Source organism: Diabrotica virgifera, chromosome 5 (assembly GCF_917563875.1).
Source record: "Diabrotica virgifera virgifera chromosome 5, PGI_DIABVI_V3a".
In the NCBI taxonomy this organism is placed as follows: domain Eukaryota; kingdom Metazoa; phylum Arthropoda; class Insecta; order Coleoptera; family Chrysomelidae; genus Diabrotica; species Diabrotica virgifera.
In genome coordinates, this window is record NC_065447.1 from 24,490,904 (window position 1) to 24,514,131 (window position 23,228).

At 34.4% G+C, this 23,228-nt stretch overlaps 1 protein-coding gene across 1 annotated transcript in view; it reads left to right on the top strand.

The window, feature by feature from the left end:
* The window catches only part of LOC114329716 (gamma-aminobutyric acid receptor alpha-like), a 125,262-nt gene that overhangs the window by 58,000 nt on the left and 44,034 nt on the right, over positions 1-23,228 (top strand). The window contains exon 2 of the mRNA XM_028278898.2: positions 8,214-8,485. Within this exon, the coding sequence (XP_028134699.1) occupies positions 8,214-8,485 (272 nt within the window). The remainder of the gene's footprint in view (positions 1-8,213; positions 8,486-23,228) is intronic.

Below are 23,228 nucleotides of genomic sequence, written 5' to 3' on the forward strand. Positions count from 1 at the left end.
TATAACCCAAAAAAAGAAATTCTATCAAGAATTGAACAAGCGAGGAAAACACTTATGAACATGAAAATATTTTTTACAAGATCAGATCTTATTCTGGAGTTCAGAATTCGAATGATCAGATGTTATGTGCTTTCTGTCTTGCTATATGGTTGTGAAAGTTGGACAATGGACTTTGAAACAGAAAAGATAATAGATGCCTTTGAGATGTATGCATACAGCGGATGCTGAGAATTACATGGGTACAAAAGGTTTCTAACAATGAGGTACTTCGGCGCATGGACAAACAAAAAGGATTACTAAGAATAATCCAAGAAAGAAAATGCAATACTTGAGCCATGTGTTGAGAGGGGAAAGATATGAACTACTTCAAGTCATATTGGAAGGTAAAGTACAGGGCAAAAGATCAGTAGGAAGAAGAGGACTAGTGGCTGTGTTATCCATCATCAGTGTTATCGCAGGTCACATTACATATTGTAGCGGAAGAGAAATCTTGGCCGATCCCCGTATAACAGTAAACACCTCGAGAATGACGTAATCGGATGTGCTAGGCCTCGCCGGAGAATTCTGGAAGGTACGTCACGTAGGCGGAACAAGCCGATAGCTCGAGATGGGAGTCGATTGTTCCAGAATAACAACTGGGTATAAATACGGGCATATTTTGTGAATAAGTTTAGTGTATAAGATAAATTCGTCTGTAACTTATATAAATAAAGTCGTATATAAATTACGAACCGCTAGTTTTATTGTAATTAGAAGTAATTACACTAATCACGCTACAGTTGGTGTCAGGTGTGGGGTTAACTTAGTGCGATATAAATAAGTGAATTACAGAGAGACTTTAAAAGACTTTTGAACTTTATTCGTCGGGAACAACCGGAGTGCGTTAATTGTTCGGTATTCGGAAAGACTTTAAAATACTTTTGGACTTTATTCGTCGGGAATAGTTAAAGTGCGTTGATTGTTCGGTATTCGGAAAGACTGTTAAAAGACATTTTGGAAAGTACGTGTGTGCCGACCAAAGATGTTGCTACAAGAACTTACAGTAAAACAGCTCCGTGAACAGCTCGAGGAACGGGATCTGGACAGCAGTGGGCTCAAGATAGTCCTACAAGCACGACTCGAGGATGTCCTCACGAAGAACGGAGAAGACCCAAAGACGTTCCACTTCCAGTCAGCAGAACAAGTAATCTTATCGAAATTAAAAACTGTTTCTGAAACGATCGATGAAACTTCTAGAAGAAGCGACGAGAAACTTGAAGAAGTTAGTAGACAGAACAACGAGAAATTTGAAAGTGTTTCTCAAAAGATCGATGAAACTTCTAGAAGAAGCGACGAGAAACTTGAAGAAGTTAGTAGAAGAAGCGACGAGAAACCTGAAGAAGTTAGTAGAAAAAGCGACGAGAAATTCGAAAATGTTGCTAAAAGATTCGATGAGACTTCTCAAATAATTAAAGAGGTCTGTAGGCAAAACAACGAAAAACTAGAAGAAGTTTGTAAACAGAACAATGAGAAATTTGAAGAAGTTTCTAGAACATTCGATAAGATGCAGAAAAGTGTAGAGACCGTAGAAGAAAAGATCAAACAGCTAGAGAGCAGGATAACCGATACAAAAGTACAACCATCAGTTAATGCAGCAACGTTAGATCCTTTAGTGAAAGATGAACTACCGAGAGACGAAACGTCGCATAATATGAGATTCAAATTACCACCATTTGATGGAAAGTCCTCTTGGTCCATATATCTTAGACAGTTTGAAGCTATTGCGACCGCCAATCATTGGACCGAACAAGAAAAGGCTGTTTCCTTGACTGCTGCTTTACGAGGTGATGCTGCAGATATATTAAGGTCAATTCCCAAGGGTCAAGAAAATTGTTACCAGACCTTGTTCACTCGTCTAGAAAAACGCTATGGAGATGCCCATCTACAACAAGTATACAAAGCACAACTGCGAAGTAGAAGTCAACGAGCAAGTGAGAATCTGCAAGAATTTGAAGCAGATGTGGCTCGTGTGGTGCGGTTGGCTTATCCAGAGGTGCCAGACAGCGTTTTAGAAGAAATTGCAGTAGATACCTTCGTCAATGGGCTGAAAGATAATGAACTACAGAAAGCTTTACGACTAGCAAGACCGAAAGTTTTAGATGAAGCACTTGCTATTGCATTGGAACACGAAACGGCTAGTCAAACTTCACGAGGCCATAGAGTAAGAACCATTGAAGAAAGTGACGAACACAACGATGAACGTCTGGAGGAAATGATACGGAGAGTATTAAGTAATCAGATGCCAAAGAGACGCGAGCCTAGATGTTGGAATTGTGGAGACGTAGGCCACATTCGTCGTAATTGTAAGAAGATCGTACAGCCGTCGGAAAACTAGAGCGGGTCGACACCAAGGGGCAACTGCCGACCTCGAGAACTAGAGCCCCCATAGTAACTGTCAACCTTACGTCCTCCGGTGGAATCCACAACTTATACATCGAAGGTCGTATCAGTAATAGATGTAGATCATTTTTGGTGGATACAGGTGCAACGAGAACTATCGCACGTCCAGATGTAGTACGAGACCATAATAAATTATCACCTGCAACAGTAAAGCTTAGAACAGCGACTGGTGAGCTAATTAATACATATGGCGAGGCTAATATGTCAGTATCCATTGGCCAGACCACAGTTGAACATCAAGTATTAATTGCCGAGATCTCCGACGAATTCATATTGGGGATGGACGTACTAAGGAAAGTGGGGGCAATATTGGATGTTCAAAATGGAGTTCTCAGGATCAACGGTGAAGAGTTGCCCTTTCACGACGACAAAGAAGATGTCATCCGCTTACTAACTACATGCGACGTAACCATACCCGGTAATAGTGAGAAAATTCTGATGACCATGCTTGATGGACACTGCCGAGAGGGAAGTTTAAGGATGGTCGAAGATGTAGAAAATGTCGAGTTCCTAACGGCGAAAACTTTGGTAAAAGTTCGAGATGTCATCCCTGTAAGAGTTATGAATTTAAGGGAAACTGCTATTAAGTTAAGTAGAGGAGCTTTGATCGGACAGTGTGTTCCCGTGGCTTCAATTTGCTCTATGAATACCAATGAGAAATCATCAAAGTCAAAGTATCCAAAAGACCTTGTCGAGATGATCATTGAAAGATGCCAAGACCTTGACTATGAACGAACGGAAAAAGTAAGGTCTATGCTGATAGAGTATCAAGATGTTTTTGCTATTGATAAGAAGGATAAGGGCAAAACAAGCATAGTAACGCATAAAATAAATACCGGAGACGCTCAGCCAATCAGACAACGGCCTAGACGACTTCCATTTGCGAAAAGAGATGAAGCCGAAGAGATTATCAAGGATATGGACAAACAAGGGGTAATTGAACCATCGAACAGTCCATGGACATCACCAGTAGTTCTGGTAAAGAAGAAAGATGGTTCAACGCGTTTTTGTATCGACTACCGCCAGCTCAATGCGGTAACAAAAAAAGATAGTTATCCTTTGCCCAGAATAGACGATACATTGGATACTCTCTCCGGTTCTCGTTGGTTTTCCACACTCGATTTAAAAAGTGGATATTGGCAAGTAGACATGGAGCCAGCCGATCGGGAGAAAACCGCATTTTCGATAGGATCAGGGCTTTGGCAGTTTACGGCTATGCCGTTTGGTTTATGTAATGCCCCTGCCACATTTGAAAGATTAATGGAGGCAGTTTTAAGAGGTCTAACATGGAAAACATGCCTGGTTTACTTGGATGATGTAATTGTGGTTGGAAGGTCCTTTGATGAACATGCCAAGAATCTAATAGACGTCTTTCAACGATTGAGGGCAGCGAACTTGAAGTTAAGTCCGAAGAAATGTCACATGTTTCGACGAGAAGTTAAGTACTTAGGACATATTGTATCGAGTAATGGTGTAACAGCTGATCCTGAAAAGATTGATGCAATTAAAGATTGGCCAGTACCAAAAGATAAACATGAAATTAGAAGTTTCCTTGGCCTATGTACAGCCGGTTCCTAAAAAAACTGATAAGACTCTTAGTAAGATTTGATCATGTTGAGCAGTGTATTTGATTGATCTGACATTATATATATTATGACAGACAAATAATAAAATAAACAAACAACAAACAACTGATTCATGAAAAAACTAATAAATATTTTAGAAAAATTTAAACGCAGGATGAAAGATTACATTATTACCGGGGGCGGAAAGCCCCTTAGAATAAACAAGCAGTTTCTATTGAATGAAATATATGAAATTAAATATCACACTTTTTTTATTTTCAGCCCTGTAACTTATTAGACTAAATATTATAGAAGTTTTCAGGGACTTTCAGCCCTCGGTAATAACGTAGTCTTTCATTCTGAGTTTAAATTTTTCAAAAATATTTATTAATTTTCTCAGGATTTGAAAAAAAATTAATACAATTAAAATACATTGAGAATTTTGACATGCGTCACAATTTTGCATTAACTCAGTGTAAAATTCTAAACTGTTGAATTCCAGCTTCCCTAATTATTTGACATCAAAAGACATCAGAAACTATTTGTAGAGGATTGAAATCTGTATCGAAAACAACTGTTAAAATTGGTCTACGTAATTAAACATATTCCAAAATTTTGTAAAAATGTAATACATTTCAGTTTTCAGCCCAAATTTAGGCCACACACAATGCAATAATGTTCACATTTTTGAACTGTCAATATTTTTATTTTATCATCTATTGTTTAAAAACAACACAGTTGATAAGATACCCTCAGTTGCGGAGAAAGTATTAATAATAAAGACTAATAATAATGTCTAATAACCGTGGAACAGAATAAGCTACCTGACAAATTTTAAGATTTGGCAGTGACATTGACAGTATGTAAATATTAAGTATTTATCCTTCAAAATACACTGCTCAATTTTCTATAAAATACGCGTCAAGAGTCGTATTAGTTTTTTTTGGAACCAGGTGTACATATTACCGACGATTTGTCAAAGGATTTGCCAATATCTCCAAGCCCCTAACAAAGTTGACGGAGGAGGGCAAAGAATATACATGGAGTGAGGAGTGTCAAAAAGCTTTCGAACAACTACAAAGGGCTCTGATCAGTGCACCGATATTAAGCTACCCGGGACAGGCAGGAAAATTTGTTTTGGATACCGATGCTAGCAACAGTGCCATAGGAGCTGTTCTCTCACAAATCCAGGATGGACAGGAAAAAGTCATCGCTTATTTCAGCAAAGTCCTGTCGAAACCAGAAAGAAACTATTGCGTTACCAGAAGAGAACTGCTGGGTGTAGTGAAGGCTTGCGAACATTTCCATAAATACTTGTACGGCAGAAAGTTCCTTCTTCGAACAGATCACGCTGCTCTAAAATGGCTCATACAATTCCGTAATCCAGAGGGCCAGATGGCAAGATGGTTAGAACGATTACAAGAATATGATTACGAGATAGAACACAGGGCCGGAAGAGTTCACTCAAATGCTGATGCCCTTTCGAGACGACCATGCAGTGCGAATTGTAATCACTGTGCCAAATTAGAGGAACGATTTTGCCCCGTGAGACGAACCACCGTAATTAATGAGCAATGGCAGCCCCAACAGTTACAAGACGCCCAAGAAGATGATCCATGTATAAAAAGAGTATTGGATTGGATGCGGCAAGGTGAGAGACCTAGTTGGCAGAACATTAGTGCATGTAGTCCAGAAGTCAAGACCTACTGGAGCCAATGGAATTGCCTGGTACTAAAAGATGATCTTCTGTACAGAACCTTTGAGAACGATGATGGTACAGAATCTAAGCTTCAGTTAATTGTACCTAAAAGTAAAGTGTCAGAAGTATTGCGTCAGTTGCATGACGGTACATCAGGTGGACACTTTGGTATTACGAAGACTCTGCAAAAGGTTCGAGAACGGTTCTATTGGGTGAACAGTAAAGATGATGTAAGAAGATGGTGCCGAAAATGTGAACCGTGTGCATCCGGTAATGGTCCGGTTGGTAAAAAGAGAGCACCCATGAGACAGTACAATGTTGGAAGTCCTATGGAAAGAGTAGCTATCGACATTGCAGGTCCATTTCCAGAAACCGATGCTGGAAATAAATACATCCTGGTAGCCATGGATTATTTTACAAAATGGACTGAGGCCTATGCATTACCAAATCAAGAAGCTGCTACCGTTGCAGAGGTACTTGTTAAAGAATTCTTTAGCCGATTTGGTGTTCCCTTGGAGATCCACTCCGACCAAGGGCGAAACTTTGAGTCAGCTCTTTTCCAAAACGTTTGTAAATTGATAGGTGCCAATAAGACCAGAACAACACCCCTGCATCCTCAATCAGATGGGATGGTCGAGAGGATGAACCGAACGATGGGTAAACACTTGTCCAAAGTTGTATCTGAACATCAGCGAGATTGGGACCAACACATTCATTTATTCCTGATGGCCTACCGCTCGGCCGTAAATGAAACTACAGGTCAAACACCAACCTGCCTGATGTTGGGTCGTGAAGTTCGGTTGCCCTGCGACCTAGAGTTTGGCTGCGGACCTTCCGAGGAACATGTTGCAGGCGAAGACTACGTTGACCGCCTGAAATTACGAATGAACAACATTCATGAACTTACCCGACAACACATCCAGATAGCCAGTGACAGAATGAAAGATCAATATGATTCTCGATGCAAGAATGAAAGCTTCGAAGTAGGTGATCTTGTCTGGCTTTATAATCCGCAACGTCGTCGAGGCTTATGTCCTAAACTGCAAAGACAATGGGAAGGTCCATATGAAGTTAAGAAGAAAATAAATGACGTAATATATAGAATTAAGAAGTTGCCAAACGGTAAACCAAAAGTTATTCACATAAATCGTCTTGCACCATATGCTGGCTCAAATGAAACAGAAGAAGCACGAGTCCTCCAACAGGAGATGAAAGATGTCGCACAGCCAAGTTTTAATCAATTTATGTCAAATTACGCAGCGAGAAAGAGTGCTAGATTCGGCGTGACCACAGAAGTTCAGCAAGATCTGTTTGGTGTTCCAGAAAACGTCTCTCTGGCCCACTGTGTTGCTCAAGACCTCGAGATGACTAAAGGAATATCGTCCGTATTCAATAGAAAGTTCGGCCGCCTGGACGAGTTAAGAAATCAGCAGCCTAAAATTGGAAGAGTACTGCGATTGGAAGATGGTCCTCGATCTTTGCTGTATATGGTGACCAGAAAGTCTTATACGGACACGCCAAGCTACGAGAACATATGGCGTGTTCTAACTAATTTGAAGAAAATCGTGTGTAATTATGACATCAAAAATTTGGCTTTACCAAAAATAGGCCATGCAGTAGAAAATCTGGATTGGAAGATTGTGAGAAGCATGCTTGAAGTGGTCTTCAGAGGAACTGGTGTACAAATCACTGTGTGTTGCATGAACCCGAAGATGTCGTACCCTTCAAAGACAGTAGACTGTTATTTCTTCTTGAAGGGTGTATGCAGAGCTGGAGAGTCGTGTAGATTCCGCCATCCTGGGCCTTCATTTAGAGTTGCTGATCGAGACGCTCAGATCTTAAGAGGGGAGCAGTGTAGCGGAAGAGAAATCTTGGCCGATCCCCGTATAACAGTAAACACCTCGAGAATGACGTAATCGGATGTGCTAGGCCTCGCCGGAGAATTCTGGAAGGTACGTCACGTAGGCGGAACAAGCCGATAGCTCGAGATGGGAGTCGATTGTTCCAGAATAACAACTGGGTATAAATACGGGCATATTTTGTGAATAAGTTTAGTGTATAAGATAAATTCGTCTGTAACTTATATAAATAAAGTCGTATATAAATTACGAACCGCTAGTTTTATTGTAATTAGAAGTAATTACACTAATCACGCTACAATATCACCAAGATATACGGGTAAAAACCAAATTGTTTTAAAATTGTGAAGTTTACATTATATTATAAAAATTTAAGGAATGATAAAAATATTCTCAGATTAACTACCGGCATCACATGACGTCAACCATATTGGTTGTAATATTTAAAGGTTGGACCTCACATGACATAGTTTAGATGACAACTAAATTTCAACCGTTTTTGAAAAATAAAAAAGTTTTCGAAATTTTTTTTTGAAAATTTAATTTTTTAAAATGACATAAACAAATATTCATTTTTGTCCCAATAATCATACTTAATAATATTTATAAGCTAACTATTATGGCATATACTTATCAATATTAATTTTTCAGGAGCCCAACACCAGATCTAGAGTATTTTTCCATGCGCCCTGGTCTTGGTTTAGAGAAGCCAACGATTGAAGATTTTGAAGAAGACTTCGATTTAAGAAGTGTTATTATTAGCTACCATCCAGGAAGAAAGTACAAGAGCTTGAATAGCTCTGACACCTTAGCTAGATTTTGCAGAGAGGTCTCAGATGATGCGATCAGCAAGAATATTTCAATTATCCTGACTAATCTTCTGAAAAACTACGAGAGTAGTGAGTTACCTACGCATGGCAATAGTAAGTTTAAATTTGTATATGTAGGTAGATTGTTTGATACAACAAATGTCAGTTATGATTAAGTATCGTCAAGTGGTTTTTATATAATATATTTTCAAATAACATTTTTACCACATAGTGGTGTAAGGCGACAATACATTACATTATGTTACATTATAATACAATACAAAAATAACTTGATCTTAAATTTAACTGATAACTGCTATACATTTATATTATGTACAAATTTGACCCATTAATTCTTATTTCTAGCCAGCGTCCTTGCTTCTATCCACGTTGTTCCCCTTTTCTCGATTATTTTGCCTAGTGTTCTATCCCATGTTTGTCGTGGTCTACCTTTCTTCTTTCTTCTTTGTGTTTTTGCCTACCAAATTTCTTTCACCGGTTTTGTCTGATCCATTCTCTGAAGATGACCCCACCAACTGAGTTGCCTTCTCTCTATAAATTCTAACTTTGACTCGATTTCCAAATCTTCTCATATTTGACTGTTCCGTAGTCTATCTCTTTTGGTAACTCCTCGAACTCGTCTATGGTATTTAATTTCTACTGCCTGTATTTTACTCTTGTCGTTCTGTTAGTACCCATGACTCGCAACAAAAGGTTAATACAGGTCTATATATTGACTTGAACACATTCATTTTTGTTTTTCGTGTTATTTCTTTTTTATTTATTTTTTATTTTTTTTATTACGTGGTTTTTAAGAAGACTTATTTAGCCGTATGATATTGACGTAAATATTGGTAATAATACAGTGGTGAATGAAAATATATTTTTCTACGGGCGTGCAAAAATGTCTACTTTCGCGCACGCATTTTAGTTTAGAAAGTTTCACTTTTCCGCACGCGTGTTACTTTTCCGCACGCGGTTTTTACTTTTTCGCACGCGTGTTAATTTAGATATGTTAATATGGCCTTAAAGTAATTATAATACATGCAATAAACTAATATTTAGATATTATTTACTAATTTATTTCAAATATATCTTATTGTGTTCCTGTTTTAATGAAATTAACGTGACAATTCGATGAGATAAAATTATTTTGACATAATATTCAAAAGTCAAATCGGTAGACAATAACAGTCGTTTTGAATCATCGTCATGGAAACCAAGATCGTCGTCATGCTAACTAATTATATTGAAAGTTTGGTTTTGACAACCTTGTCAAAGAATTAATTTGTGGATGTATTTTCATATTAATTAAATTAATTGATTAAGATTTGGTAATTTTTTAAAGACTCTTAGAAAAAATAATGTTCCTAACTCTTGCAGAAAGTCTCTTTTCCGCACTCGACTGCTTGCCGAACTCCCGCTTCGCGTCGTTCGGCAAACTGCAGTCGCGTGCGGAAAAGAATGACTTTCTGCACTTGTTAGGAAAATAACTATTATCTAAATAGCAAACAAGTAATTGGACTTCGTAAGAACTAGGTTTTTTTACCCAAAGTAATCGAAATTAGAACTTGAAGTCGATATTTGAACTCCTCGTGTAACTTTGCGTCGATTGATATACGATTTTACTAATTTTGAGTCATCTTTACTAAACTTTGGGTCCTAAAGCTTTGGGTTATAATTGTTTAAACAGAATTGACTTCAAAACCGAAACTAAAGATTCAAACTCGACTTTTCAATACGCTTTGATTGATGTGTTACATGTATTTCTGCGACTATAATATGGCACTTCCGGTTAGAACCTTTTTACCGGAAATGGTACAAAAACCAAAATTTTACATTTGTTCTCATCTTGCTAAGGTACGTTGAATGATATATAGCGAATAGTATTTCGGGGACTTTAAAACAGTACTTAAGGTTGCAGCTCTAAAAATCCGGAAGTCCGATGTCAAATTTCTCATGTTTAATACCATCCTTGGGTTATAAGCTTTCATTTGACACGTCATTTGTCATTCTATCTGTATTAATAACGGAGGAGTTGTATTCACGGACGGACGGAGAGACGGACAGACAGTCATGAAACCGGAAGTATATATTTATTCTCTCCTTGCGAAGGCGCGTCGAATAATATATCACTTATACTATTCCGGTGACCTTAAAACAGTACTTTCTTGTCGCATTTCTAAAACCCGAAGTCCCAGGTTAAATTTCTCACCTGTAGTACCATCCTTGGATTATAAGCTTTCATTCGATACCTCATTTGTCATTCTACCTGGTATAGTGACGGAGGAGTTATATTCGCGGTCGGACGGATAGACGAACAGACAGCCTAGTTCACATTTCTCAACTTTAGTACCATCGTTGAATTATAAGCTTTCATTTGACACCTCATTTGTCATTCTACCTGGTATAATGACGGAGGAGTTGAGTTCGCGTACAGAAAGAAGCTAACACTCAGCAGTAAAACTAATATCTCGCAGGTAAGCCACTAAAGAATGTCAAGTTTTCGATCGTTTAACTGATTAGAGGGTTAATGACTCGAATACTTTGCCGTTCCGTCTATGATTTGGAGTAATTCATATCTTTCACCTCTCAACACACGATCCAAGTATTGTGTTTTTCTTTCTTTGAATATCCTCATGTTACAATGAAGTAAAAAATATTTGGTATATTTTCAAAAAAAAAAACATTAAAAATGAAAAATCCTGACGGATTAAAATTAAAGAAATTGTAACGGATTACAATAATTGTTCAAAACTTTTTCGGTCTAATCAGTGAAAACTTGATTACTTGCTTAATAACCCATCATAAAAGTAGAATTGTTAAATTTACATTTTAACGGTTGAAAATTTTAAAAATATTTTGATACAATGGATTCAATTAAAAGAAAATATATGACCCTTACTCGATATGAAACTTGTGGATCGATATGTAAATTATTATGCTGATAGTATTTTGCTTCGTTTCTTCTTTTAACTTAACCCTCGTCTATGGCGCAGTAATATATTTTATTACTGCCCCTGTATAAAAGGACGAGAAAACTCAGTCGATAATATGACTAAAATCCATCAAATGTATGGATATAAACATGGAACATCTACAATTAAAAATTAATTGCAGTTTGGGGTATAAACGGACCTCGCCTCGGTCAGTCCGATGAGTAAAATGATAATCTTACCTACCCCTGTTACACGATTTATGTAAATCCTGTAGATACGTTTGAGAAAGTTAGTAGAACGCCCAAAACTTGTCCAGTAATATTAGAAAATGTTCTTAGTAGGTAACTATTATAACTAGAATTATGGGAAATGTTACGCAATTATCTTGTTAAATTGGTAACTACCAAGAATATACCCATGTCATAGGGAGAAAAATCCATCTCTATAGATTTTTCTATAGATTTTTTTTGTCAATTGACTCTTCCTTTCTTGTATTCCGAGTAATCTTATATTTCTTCTGAATTGTATCTTCACTTAAGAAAATTTTTTTACAAATTTTTGTTTAATATCTCTTATAAGTCGTGATGTTTTTTGTCCACGGCTTATTTCTCCTTATTATTTTTCTTCCAACTGTTCTTATAAGTTGTTATGAAGCTTTTCCTTGTGGTATTTTTGTAATCAACTATACTCAATGGGAAATAAGCCACAATTAACTAAAAAATATATTTTATTACCGTTGCGACCATAGGCGTAACCAGGGGGCGGTTTTGGGGGTTGTAACCCCCCCCATTGGGATGTACTTTGAGCTCTATACGCTTAACACCATAGCCCTCAGAGACCTTCCACTAGTTGTAACCCCCCCCTTTCAGGTAGTTGTAACCCCCCCCTTAGGATCATCCTGGTTACGCCTATGGTTGCGACGTCCACATCGGACGTCGTTGTTAAAATAGAGAATATTAATGTTCGTAGAAGGCTCCATATTTTCCTTAAATTCTCTTAATAATCAAAAATCGAATATACTGTTAGGAATATACCAAAAATCAAAAATTTCTTAACTGCAGGTAGAAACAAATTTAAACAAAATACTTTAAATAATACTTTATGTCTTAGTAAAATAGGAATGTCTTTAGTAAGAAATAAGAATCTTCCTTTTTATTTTTTTAATATAAGTGTAATTCATCTTAATTAAACTCTGCTGTATCCAGTAAACCCTTCTAAATAGCAGCACAATCTAATTATACTTATTAAACTAATCAAGATAGAAAGGAAAGTATAAAAAGTTTAAAGTGGGAAGTAATTACAATCTAATTTAAATGAATGGTTCCTTCTAACCTAACTAAGCTCATAATAAACATTGTTCACCATAAAATTTAAGCTTTCAGCTTAGTTTTTGTGATTTAATGCAATAAAAAGAATTTTAGTCATAATTTCTGTCGAATCAGCTACTTAGGAGGCTGTAAGAGAAGAGTAATATATTAAACTATGATATATAATACTAGAATTCTAAACTTCTGAGAAATGATAATAATTGAGTTTTACCGAGAACACTGTTGCTAGATTGTAGATGATTTATCAACTTCTTTATTAACAATTCACATACAGTCAAATAGTCTTAGAATAAGCGACTTGTTTTTCTTCTTCTTTTTCTTATATAGGCAGTACTTCCTGTTTTTCTTCAACGGTGCCTTTTATTTTGCCCCTAAATTTTCGTTCCATCTATTCGTTGGGCCTTACATATTTATAGGTACTTCTTTTCCCTAACGGTGACCTGTCCCTGGCTATATATAGTAACTGGAGAAACCTCAGCACAATATACGAAGATTTAACCTGAAACACTTAAATAAAATGTGGTTCCTTACTGAGTTACAGGGTGTTTTATCTAAAAATTTAAAAATTATTTTTGCTCAGCATTTTAAAACTATTTAACGCATCCTTTTCATACTTGGCAGAAAGTGCAACTACTAGACACCCTACTAAATTATGATAAACAAACGTTTCTAGCTACTGCCAGAGGTGTACGACAGGGGATGGTGAATGGTTGATCCTTCTCAAATTCTACGCCACTGGAGGAATTACTATTTTAGTGCTATTTTTAGATTTTACAATACTTTCTACGTAAATAATATACTCTTCATTGGTAACGAGAAAGTCATTAGTTTTCGAGATATTTGAAGATAAATATGAAACGGCACAGTTATTTTGATTAATTTATATGATTCATATGATTAAAATTTAAAAATTATTTGTACCCACTGCTTTAAAACTATTTGGCGTATTGTTATCATACTTGACAGAAAGTGTAGGTACTGTACACCCTACTAAATTAAGATAAATAAACGTTTCTAGCTTCTACCAGAGGCGTACGACAGGGGATAGTGACTGGTTGACTCTTCCCAAATTCTACGCCACTGACGAAATTTTTTATGTAAATAATATACTCTTCATTCGTAACGATAAAATGATTAGTTTTCGAGATATTTGAAATTAAAAATGAAGCGACACAATACATTAATCAAAATTACCGTGTCGTTTCATTTTTAACTTCAAAGATCTCGAAAACTAATGACTTTATCGTTACGAATGAAGAGTATATTATTTTCACAGAAAGCATTGGAGAATCGAAAAATTGAACTAAAATAGCAATTTCGCCAGTGGCGTAGAATTTGGAAAGGGTCAACCATTCACTTTCCCCCGTCGTACACCTCTGGTAACATCCAGAAACGTTTGTTTAACATAATTTAGTAGTTTGTACAGTACCTATACTTCCTGCCAAGTATGAAAAGGATAAGTCGAATAGATTTAAAATGCTGAACAAAAATAGTTTTTAAATTTTTAGATAAAACACCCTGTAACTCAGTAAGGAACAACATTTTATTGAAGTGTTTTAGGTTAAATCTTCGTATTTTGTGCTAAGGTTTCTCCAGTTACTATATGGACAATTATTAATGAAACACCCTGTATTAGGTCTCTATACCAAGCAAAAGCAGAGTTATAGCTTCTGAAAAATAGGTTCATGTTCGAAAAATTCCAAATAGAATAATTCAATGTGCAATATCCAAATAATGAAGCTTTCTGGGGGAAAAACATTTCAACTTTTTTAAAGTGTTTAAAAAAGCGTTATTTCTGTTTTTATAAAAAATTTCAACCATCAAATGTAAGCAAGTTACGCTCAAAATAAAGTTGGTCCCTTTTGTTTTGGCAAAAAAAAAATCAAGAAGATCACCCCCAATTAGCAACTTAAATGAAATTAATCGTTACCGCTTCACAAGTTACTCTACTTAATTATGTTGTGTTTATATGATCTGTAAGTTTTCATCGATTCAACGTGCTTATTTTTGAAAAAAAAATTTGGTTTTAAAGTAAAATTTTTACAAATTTTAATTTTGAAAAAAAAAAATAACTTAATTGTTAGAGATACCAAAAATCTTACACAATAAAAAAATTCTTCTTTACTTTTCTGAATATTTTGTATTCTTTTGTTTTTCTGTAAGACAAAAATTGGTTAAGATTAGGTGTTTCTAAATTTGCATACACTCGTGATAAGTGAGTCGTTCAAGCAGAAATAAGCACTTTGAACCGATGAAACTTACAGATCATATGATCAATACATACGCGAGTAAAAAACTTGTAGTAACAATTAAGTTCATTTGAAATACTAATTAGGGGGTGATTTTCCCGATTTATTACTAAAAAAAAGGGACCAACTTTATTTTGAGCATAACTTGTTTACTTTTGATGCTACAAATTTTTTTTAAAAAACAAATATAATCATTTTTTAAACACTTTAAAAAAGTTAAAATGAGTTTTTCCCAAATAAGTGCTTCGTTTTATGGTTATGGCACGTTAAAATATTCGATTTATAATTTGACGAATATGAACCTATGTTTCATTAGCTATAACTTTGCTTCTACTAGGCATAGTGACCTAATATATACATCATGTTTTTCACTTTTTTACATGCTATATTTTTGATAAGAATTTTTTTTCGAACAAATACTAACTTTTTGAGTTATTTGCGAAAAACCGTCTGAAAACGTGGTAATTTTGTAGAAAAATTAACATATTCACTCGCAAATAACTCGAAAAGTATTAACTTTGTGAAAAAACTTTACAGAATAAAAGTTGCTTAGAATTAGTCATTTTATCTATTTCCGGACTTATTTCGAACATATATTTTTCACCACCAAAAAGGGGCGAAACTCACCCCTAGGGCAAAGCACACATTGGCACAATATCACTTTTTTTGACTTGTTAGCTATGTCTATGCCAAATTTCATGTCAATCCAAGCGGTTCTTTAAAATTTAGAGGTTTTGCAATATTTTACCTAAATGTAAAAGAACGTACGATCTTTGGTGGACAGTGTATTTCCAAGGTATTTTATTTCCATTACTTATTGAATCCCAATGAAATCAATTTCCGATTATATTTGTAAGTTTATTAGAAAGAAAAAATAAATAAAATTTAGGTAAATATTTTTTCCAAAAACCGGCAGATAACTGTATTAAAAATGAATGAGATTAAGGTGAAATTAAAAAACAGAATATCCTGTGTACAATACTCGTATAAGCTATAAACGAATATAAATTATACTTTCTTTGCTGTTTTAGTCACGTTTTATATTAAAAGGAAAATGAATTAATATAATATAAGATTTTCATTGCGAAATTATTCCCTAAAGGAATCAGTATGAGACTCATTGGGGTGTCTCTGACTTTTGAAACTTAATATCTAAGCATGCCATAAGACGTCCAGTTTGAGAAATATTATATTATTTCTATCCTTATTATAATAATAATGTTTTAAACATCATGTAAAACTTTGTAGATACATAATATTTACCTCAACATCAGTACATTTTATTCTGTTGTTATTAATTATTAACAAATTATAATTTCTAATATAAATTTTAACAAACATATTGCAATCTCGCTTCTGTTATTTAGTTTATCAAAGTTTATCACTATTTATTGGTGTAACAATAATAAAGAAAACAAAAACCATCGTTATCAGTAAGAGGGGTAAAGTCGTAACAAGGATCGAGATCAAAAATGAAGATATTGAACAAATGGGTAAGCTGAAACACTTGGAAGTCTAGATTACTGAAGATATAAATGCAAGATCACAAATTCATCAAGAATATAGCAATTGAAAGTAGCTTTTTTGAAGAAGAGGACATTATCTGAGTAACTAAAGATTCAATGTGAAATTCGATATCGGATGGTAATAGGCACTCCTATTCTTCTTTATGGAGACTAAGCTTGGACTGTAAATGTTGATTTAATGAGAAAGTTGAAAGATTTTAAGACAGAGCTTTTTAAGAGTCTTAAAAATAAGGGTGACAGATCATATTACAAACAAAATGGTGTTGCTCAAAATTAGAAGTAACAGAGAGTTTTTGATTGCCAGGGCCGCCGCTAAAGTGTGGGCCGCCCGTGTGCAACTTAATATTTGCCGCCCCCTTCCAACACTTTAGTCGTTTGAACATAGGTACTACTAGTAAATGTGCAGGAGACTGTAACGAGTATATGAATAATAATAATTGCTCTGATCTTGACGTTACTTTTAGACCTGATCCCGCGTACCAAAAAAAGTTATTATTATTATATCCATAATATGCAGAAATGCAATCTTGCACTAATACCTACATGTGTAAGTTTTGTTTACAAGACTACTTACAACATTCGGCATGCTTAATTGTTTACTAATACAGTCGAACCAGCTTATTATTAAAATACCGGTTACAGGAATATCACGGACTAAGGAATAGAAATTTGAGGTCCCGAAACGTTTCTACTAGCCACCAATGATCGGTTATTAGAATATCCCGGTTATAGGAATACTTTTGCTTCGCACGAGGGCTATTCCAATAAGCGGGTTCGACTGTATATTTAAATACATATTTGAAATACAGTAGTGTGCAAAAGAAAGGGGCACACTAATATTATATTACAAACAAAATCGTTTATCAAAAGCGTGTCTAAAATCATCAAATTCTCAACTTAGACTGAACTATAACCCATCTTTAACCATACATAAGCATAAAGGAACAATATTATAATAGAGCGACCATCGAGTAATAAAAATATTTTTTAAACCATCGAGTAATAAAAAAAGACTTTTTGATTACTTAATGAGATCTAAATTCTCGGAAAGTATCCTATTGTCGTAGCTCTCTTAACAAATCATAAATGTTCAGAATTTGAAAAAAAAAGCGCATATGGACCACGTAGATAAAAATATCTTAAAGTCTGATCGCCAGCCACTTTGAATTAAAAAGCATTCCCGGAACTACTTTATAACTACAGCTGCAAAAGGGCAGTTCATACAATAAATAACATTTTCTGGCATTTTTGTTTAGATTGTTTGGAATATTAGAGTTTATAGAAATATATGAATCATTACTATTTAATTTTTTGAATTTATTTTCGTTTTAAAAAAAGTATTATCATCAGTGGCCTGCTTTTGGCCGCCCCTATAATCGGCCGCCCGTGTGCGATGCACACTTTGCACACATGGTAGCGGCGGCTCTGTCGCCATTAAAAGGAGAAAGATAGCATACTTGGGGCACACACTTAGAACTTAAAAGTATAAGTTATTGCATAAGGGTAAAATCGATAAAAAACGGTGTCCTGGTAGACAAAAATAGTAAGGCTGAAAAACATAGATTAAAAAACCGGATTAAATACACAGGCAATTTTAAGTAGACGCGAAGGTAGAAACGAATTTTCAACGGTTAGGTATATGTAATCTTCATTAGTAAAATCAGCACTAGAAGAAGAAAAATCCCTTAAATAACATTTTTTACCATAAATACACTCACCGACACAAAATTACGCCACCCAAAATTTTTGATTACGTTTGACAATTTATAACTTTATTATTTGTGCTCCGATTTTCAAGATTCTTGCACCAGTTTGTAGGTATATGTATTGATATCGCTTGATATTATTCCGGTAACAAAAAAATTTTCCTTGCATGGCATTATACAGGGGTGAATGGAAGCGTTGCATTTTCCCCTAACTTTAAAAAATTCTGTGGTTAAATGAAAGAGCTGAATTTGTTTCATAGTCCTGCCATATTATCACGGATGCATCACTAAAATTTTGTTTTTTGAATTATTCGAATATCTCTTTTCTTGTAAGAGCTGTACCATTTTTTGTAAATAAAAACATCGATTGACCCATAAAATAGAGGTTGGATTGATAAGATTAGAATGGCCCGCATGCAGCCCAGATCTCAACACTATTGAACATTTATGGGCTGAATAAAAAAAGCTATTCGCCGTCATCCTAGGCCTCCAGAAAATTTGGTACAGTTATGGCCCTGTTAGAGGAATATGGGACTATTCCCCAGGCAACGGTAACATATCTTTATTTCATGCCAAACAGATTGCGAGCAGTCGTTGCTGCAAGAGGTGGACATACCCGGTATTGAATTGTTTTGTTTTGTTGTTAATTTAGTTTTGTTTTGTTAATTTTAGCGAACTTGATAATTTTAATGAAATAACCCTTCAAAGCAAGTTGTTATTTACAGCTTTTACAATAAACGAGATATTCGGATAATTCAAAAACCAAAACCTTAGTGGTACCTCCAGGATAACACAAAAGGAGTATGCAACAAAATCAGCCCTCCAATTTTTCCACAGAATTTTTTAAATTTAGGAGAAAATACAACGCTTCCATTCACCCACGTATAATGCCATCTAAGCAAAAAAATTTTATTACCGGAATAATAACAAACGACATCAATACATGTACCTACAAACTGATGCAAAAATCTTGAAAATCGGAGTACTAATAATAAAGTTATAGATTGTCAAACTTAATCAAAAATTTTGGGTGGCGCAATTTTGTGCCGGTGAGTGTATTAAAAAAAAATTGATAGTGGAACAAATTTTTTTTAAATATACTTTTGATCAAATAGTGTCTTCTCAAACTTATTGACCACCCTTGATTTAAAAATTAAAGGGTTTTAATAAGGCTTTTCATCGATTGTCATTTGTTTCGAGCTCCTGTCATATGTTGTATAATCTGTGTATAATATTAATATAAACGGATTATAAGACATATAACAAAAGCTCGAAACAACTGACTGTGAATGAAAAGCCCTACTACTATGTATTGGAATAGTTATTTATGAAACAGTTCGTGAAGTATGCTTTTTGCGAACGCACGCGATTTTTAGAGCACGAGTGACAATGGAGTTAGTGCTATACATCGCGTAAGTTCGCAAAAAGTACTTCACGCACAGTTTCGTACAATATTTTATCTACGATAAACAAATAAAAAAACTGTAACTTTTTGTCACTGGAATTCATTTCTATTCTACAATATTTAGAACTTTGACATTTAAAAATCCTAACTACTTTCAAACCACAAAACTGTCAAAAATTTTGTTGTAAGTCATTGCTCATATTGTCATCACCATGACAACGCTAAAGTTAAGGATATTTGATTAATATGAAAGTGTGCCAAAAAACCCATTGAAAGTGTGCGAAAAAGTAAATCCCATTTAAAATACATTGTTACTTCACGCACACTTTAAACCCTTCACGCACTGCTATCTATAATGATAGTTTTCACAAACTAAAAACTTATACATAATATAACATAGAGTAGATAAAGTATATTATTCGACAATATCAAAAACAATAATAATTTTGATAAATTTTATGCTAAAATAATGGAACAAATTCAAGTCCAATAAAAAAGTAAATTAGTCAATGAAACTATTCGATCCATTATTAATCCCCGATTCGGATGAAGCGCCACAAAGACTAACTTTTGTTTTTCCAAAAAACACTTTAGTTGAATTTTCCCAGCAGCTTGTACACAAATGTAGAAGGTTTTTCTACCGAAGTTTACTTATAATAGAAACTACTTGAAAAGTTTTTCGAATACCAATAAAAGAGTTTTGAGTATCAACAATTTTTGTTGACAGCAATGACAAACATGTATTAGATTACTTTACATAATAATAATATATTTCAGAGACCATTTCGTTTTGATATTATATTTTATGAGTTATAAGTTAGGAATAAACCACAATTTAAAAATAAAATTTTAATTTGATGATTCAATTAAAAATTATTTTGAAAATATGAGGAAAACATAAATAAATAGGCAAGGTATCCCAGTCGGGATACCATTTGACCTTGCATTAGGAGCTGCCCCAAATTTTATTTTTCTAGTATTTAGGGGGGTTAATAGTAGTATAAATTTAAAATCTCGACTAAATTTGACTGTTGCGTTAGCCGCCATCTTGATTTTAAACGAGAACCGTTTTTGCTCAATATCTCCGCCATTTTCAACTTTTCGACAAAAAATATACAAACTGAAATTGTTGAAAATGCGGTTTTCTATAATTTTGTTTATTATAAGTTTTTTAGTGCGGTCCATATTTTCCGAGTTATGGGGAAAACAGTGACAGTTAAAGCATAATTATTGATGTATTGAATTATCTCGTTTATTAGGTATTACTTTTACAACAAATTTTAACCTATACAAAAATGAAGAAAATTAAATTTTGTACAATTTTGACTTCTTTCATTTTTTTTGTTAAAATCAATATTTAAGGTAGTACATATGCGGTAAAGGCGCGATCGTAAGACCCGATTCATTTTAAAGCAATAGTTTTTGTTCAATATCTTCCCCATTTTCAACTTTTTCGACAAAAATTGTAAGGACTGAAATTGTTGCAATTACGATTTACTACAATTTTTCGAGAGAACCAGTGGCGGGTCTAAGAGGGGGGAATGGGAAAATTCCCCCAACGGGGTCCAAAATTTAAAAAAATTGTTGAAATATTAAAATATGTGAAAATACCTGACATGAAACTTAATTATCAACAGACAAATTCACCCAATAAAACCCGCTAGTTAATAAAATTAAGTGAACTTAATGCATATAAGTTATTATTTTTATGTCTTTTATGTACTTAGTTTGGTTGGTGTTTCATTGGAAGTTTCAAAAATTGTATAAAATATAATTTTCTTTATTTTTGTTTATGTACAATTATGTCGTAAAGTTAATAATAAATGAGACAATTCAATAATTATGCTTCCCCTCCGCTTCCACTATGTTCCTCCTTAACTCGGAGAATATTGATCGCATAAAAAATTGTGGAAAAGAAATTGTAGGAAATTGCGTTTCCAACAGTTTTAGTTCCTACCGTTTTTGTCGAAAATTTGAAAATGGCCGAGATATTAAGCAACAACGGTTCTCCTTTAAAATCATTATGGCGGCTAATGCCACCGCGGAATTCAGTCGAGATTTTAAATTTACACTACCATTGATCTCCCCTAAAGGATAGAATTATAAAATTTAGGGCAGCTCGGAAAAAATATTCAATTAAGTAATTATGCTCCCCCCACCACTTTTTACTATTTTTCCACTTAACTCGGAAAATATCAACCGCATGAAAAAAAATTGTTAAAAAGAAATTGTAGGAAATCATATTTTTAAGAATTTAAGTTGAAAATGGCGTAGATATTGAACAAAAACAATTGCTACAAAATCAATTAGGTCTTACGCTCGCGCCATTATAGCATACATACTACCTTAAATATTAACTTCAGCAAAAAAATGAATGAAACTAAAATTGTGTAGAATTCAATTCTCTATATTTTTGTATAGGAACATTTTTGTCGTAAAACTAACAATAAACGAGATAATTCAATAATTATGCTCTATCTATATATAACTGTCACTATTTTCGCTATAACTCGAAAATATCGATGGCACGAAAAAATTGTAAAAATAGAAATGATAGAAAATTATATTTTTAACAATTTTGGTTGTTATACTTTTTGTCGAAAAGTTGAAAATGGCGGAGATATTGAGCAAAAACAGTTCTCATTTAAAATCAAAATGGCGGCTAACGCAATATTTTTAACAATTTAAGTTGAAAATGGCGTAGATATTGAACAAAAACAATTGCTACAAAATCAATTAGGTCTTACGCTCGCGCCATTAGAGCATACATACTACCTTAAATATTAATTTCAGCAAAAAAATGAATGAAACTAAAATTGTGTAGAATGCAATTCTCTATATTTTTGTATAGGAACATTTTTGTCGTAAAACTAACAATAAACGAGATAATTCAATAATTATGCTCTATTTATATATAACTGTCACTATTTTCGCTATAACTCGAAAATATCGATGGCACGAAAAAATTGTAAAAATAGAAATGATAGAAAATTATATTTTTAACAATTTGGGTTGTTATACTTTTTGTCGAAAAGTTGAAAATGGCGGAGATATTGAGCAAAAACAGTTCTCATTTAAAATCAAGATGGCGGCTAACGCAATGGAAGAATTCAGTCGAGATTTTAAATTTACACTACTATTAAGCCCCCTAAAGATTAAAAACATAAAATTTGGGCCGCTCCTAATGCAAGGTTAGGTCTGTTATTCGTCTAACCCGACTGGACTAAGGGTCAATAATTTTTGTGACAAAAAAATAGGAACAGGAAGAAAATATAACAAAAATTAAAGGAAAAATAATTTCCGGGCGATCTGAGGTCGGGAAATGGAAGGAGATAAGTTTTTAAGGGTTAACAATCAAAAGATAATCAACTTTGGAGTCTATACTAGAAGAAGAAATATACAACCTGTGTATTTATACTTTTTATAGGTAACCTCAAATTTTTTTTAATTTATTTATTCATTGCTAATTTACAATCTACTTCAATAAAGTAATAAGTAAATATGACATAAGTTTTTGGCTTGTAGCAGATGTTGTCCATTGACGACTCTTTGGAATTCACCTAGCAGATTGGTCTTCTGGCCAAAGTTTTTAGGAATCTGTCAATCAGTGAAGGGTTGAATAATTCGTCTATACTATAAGATGGCTTGGATGGTTTATGCTGCGATGCATGTGTCTTCTGGAGTGGTCAACGTTTCAACGGAGT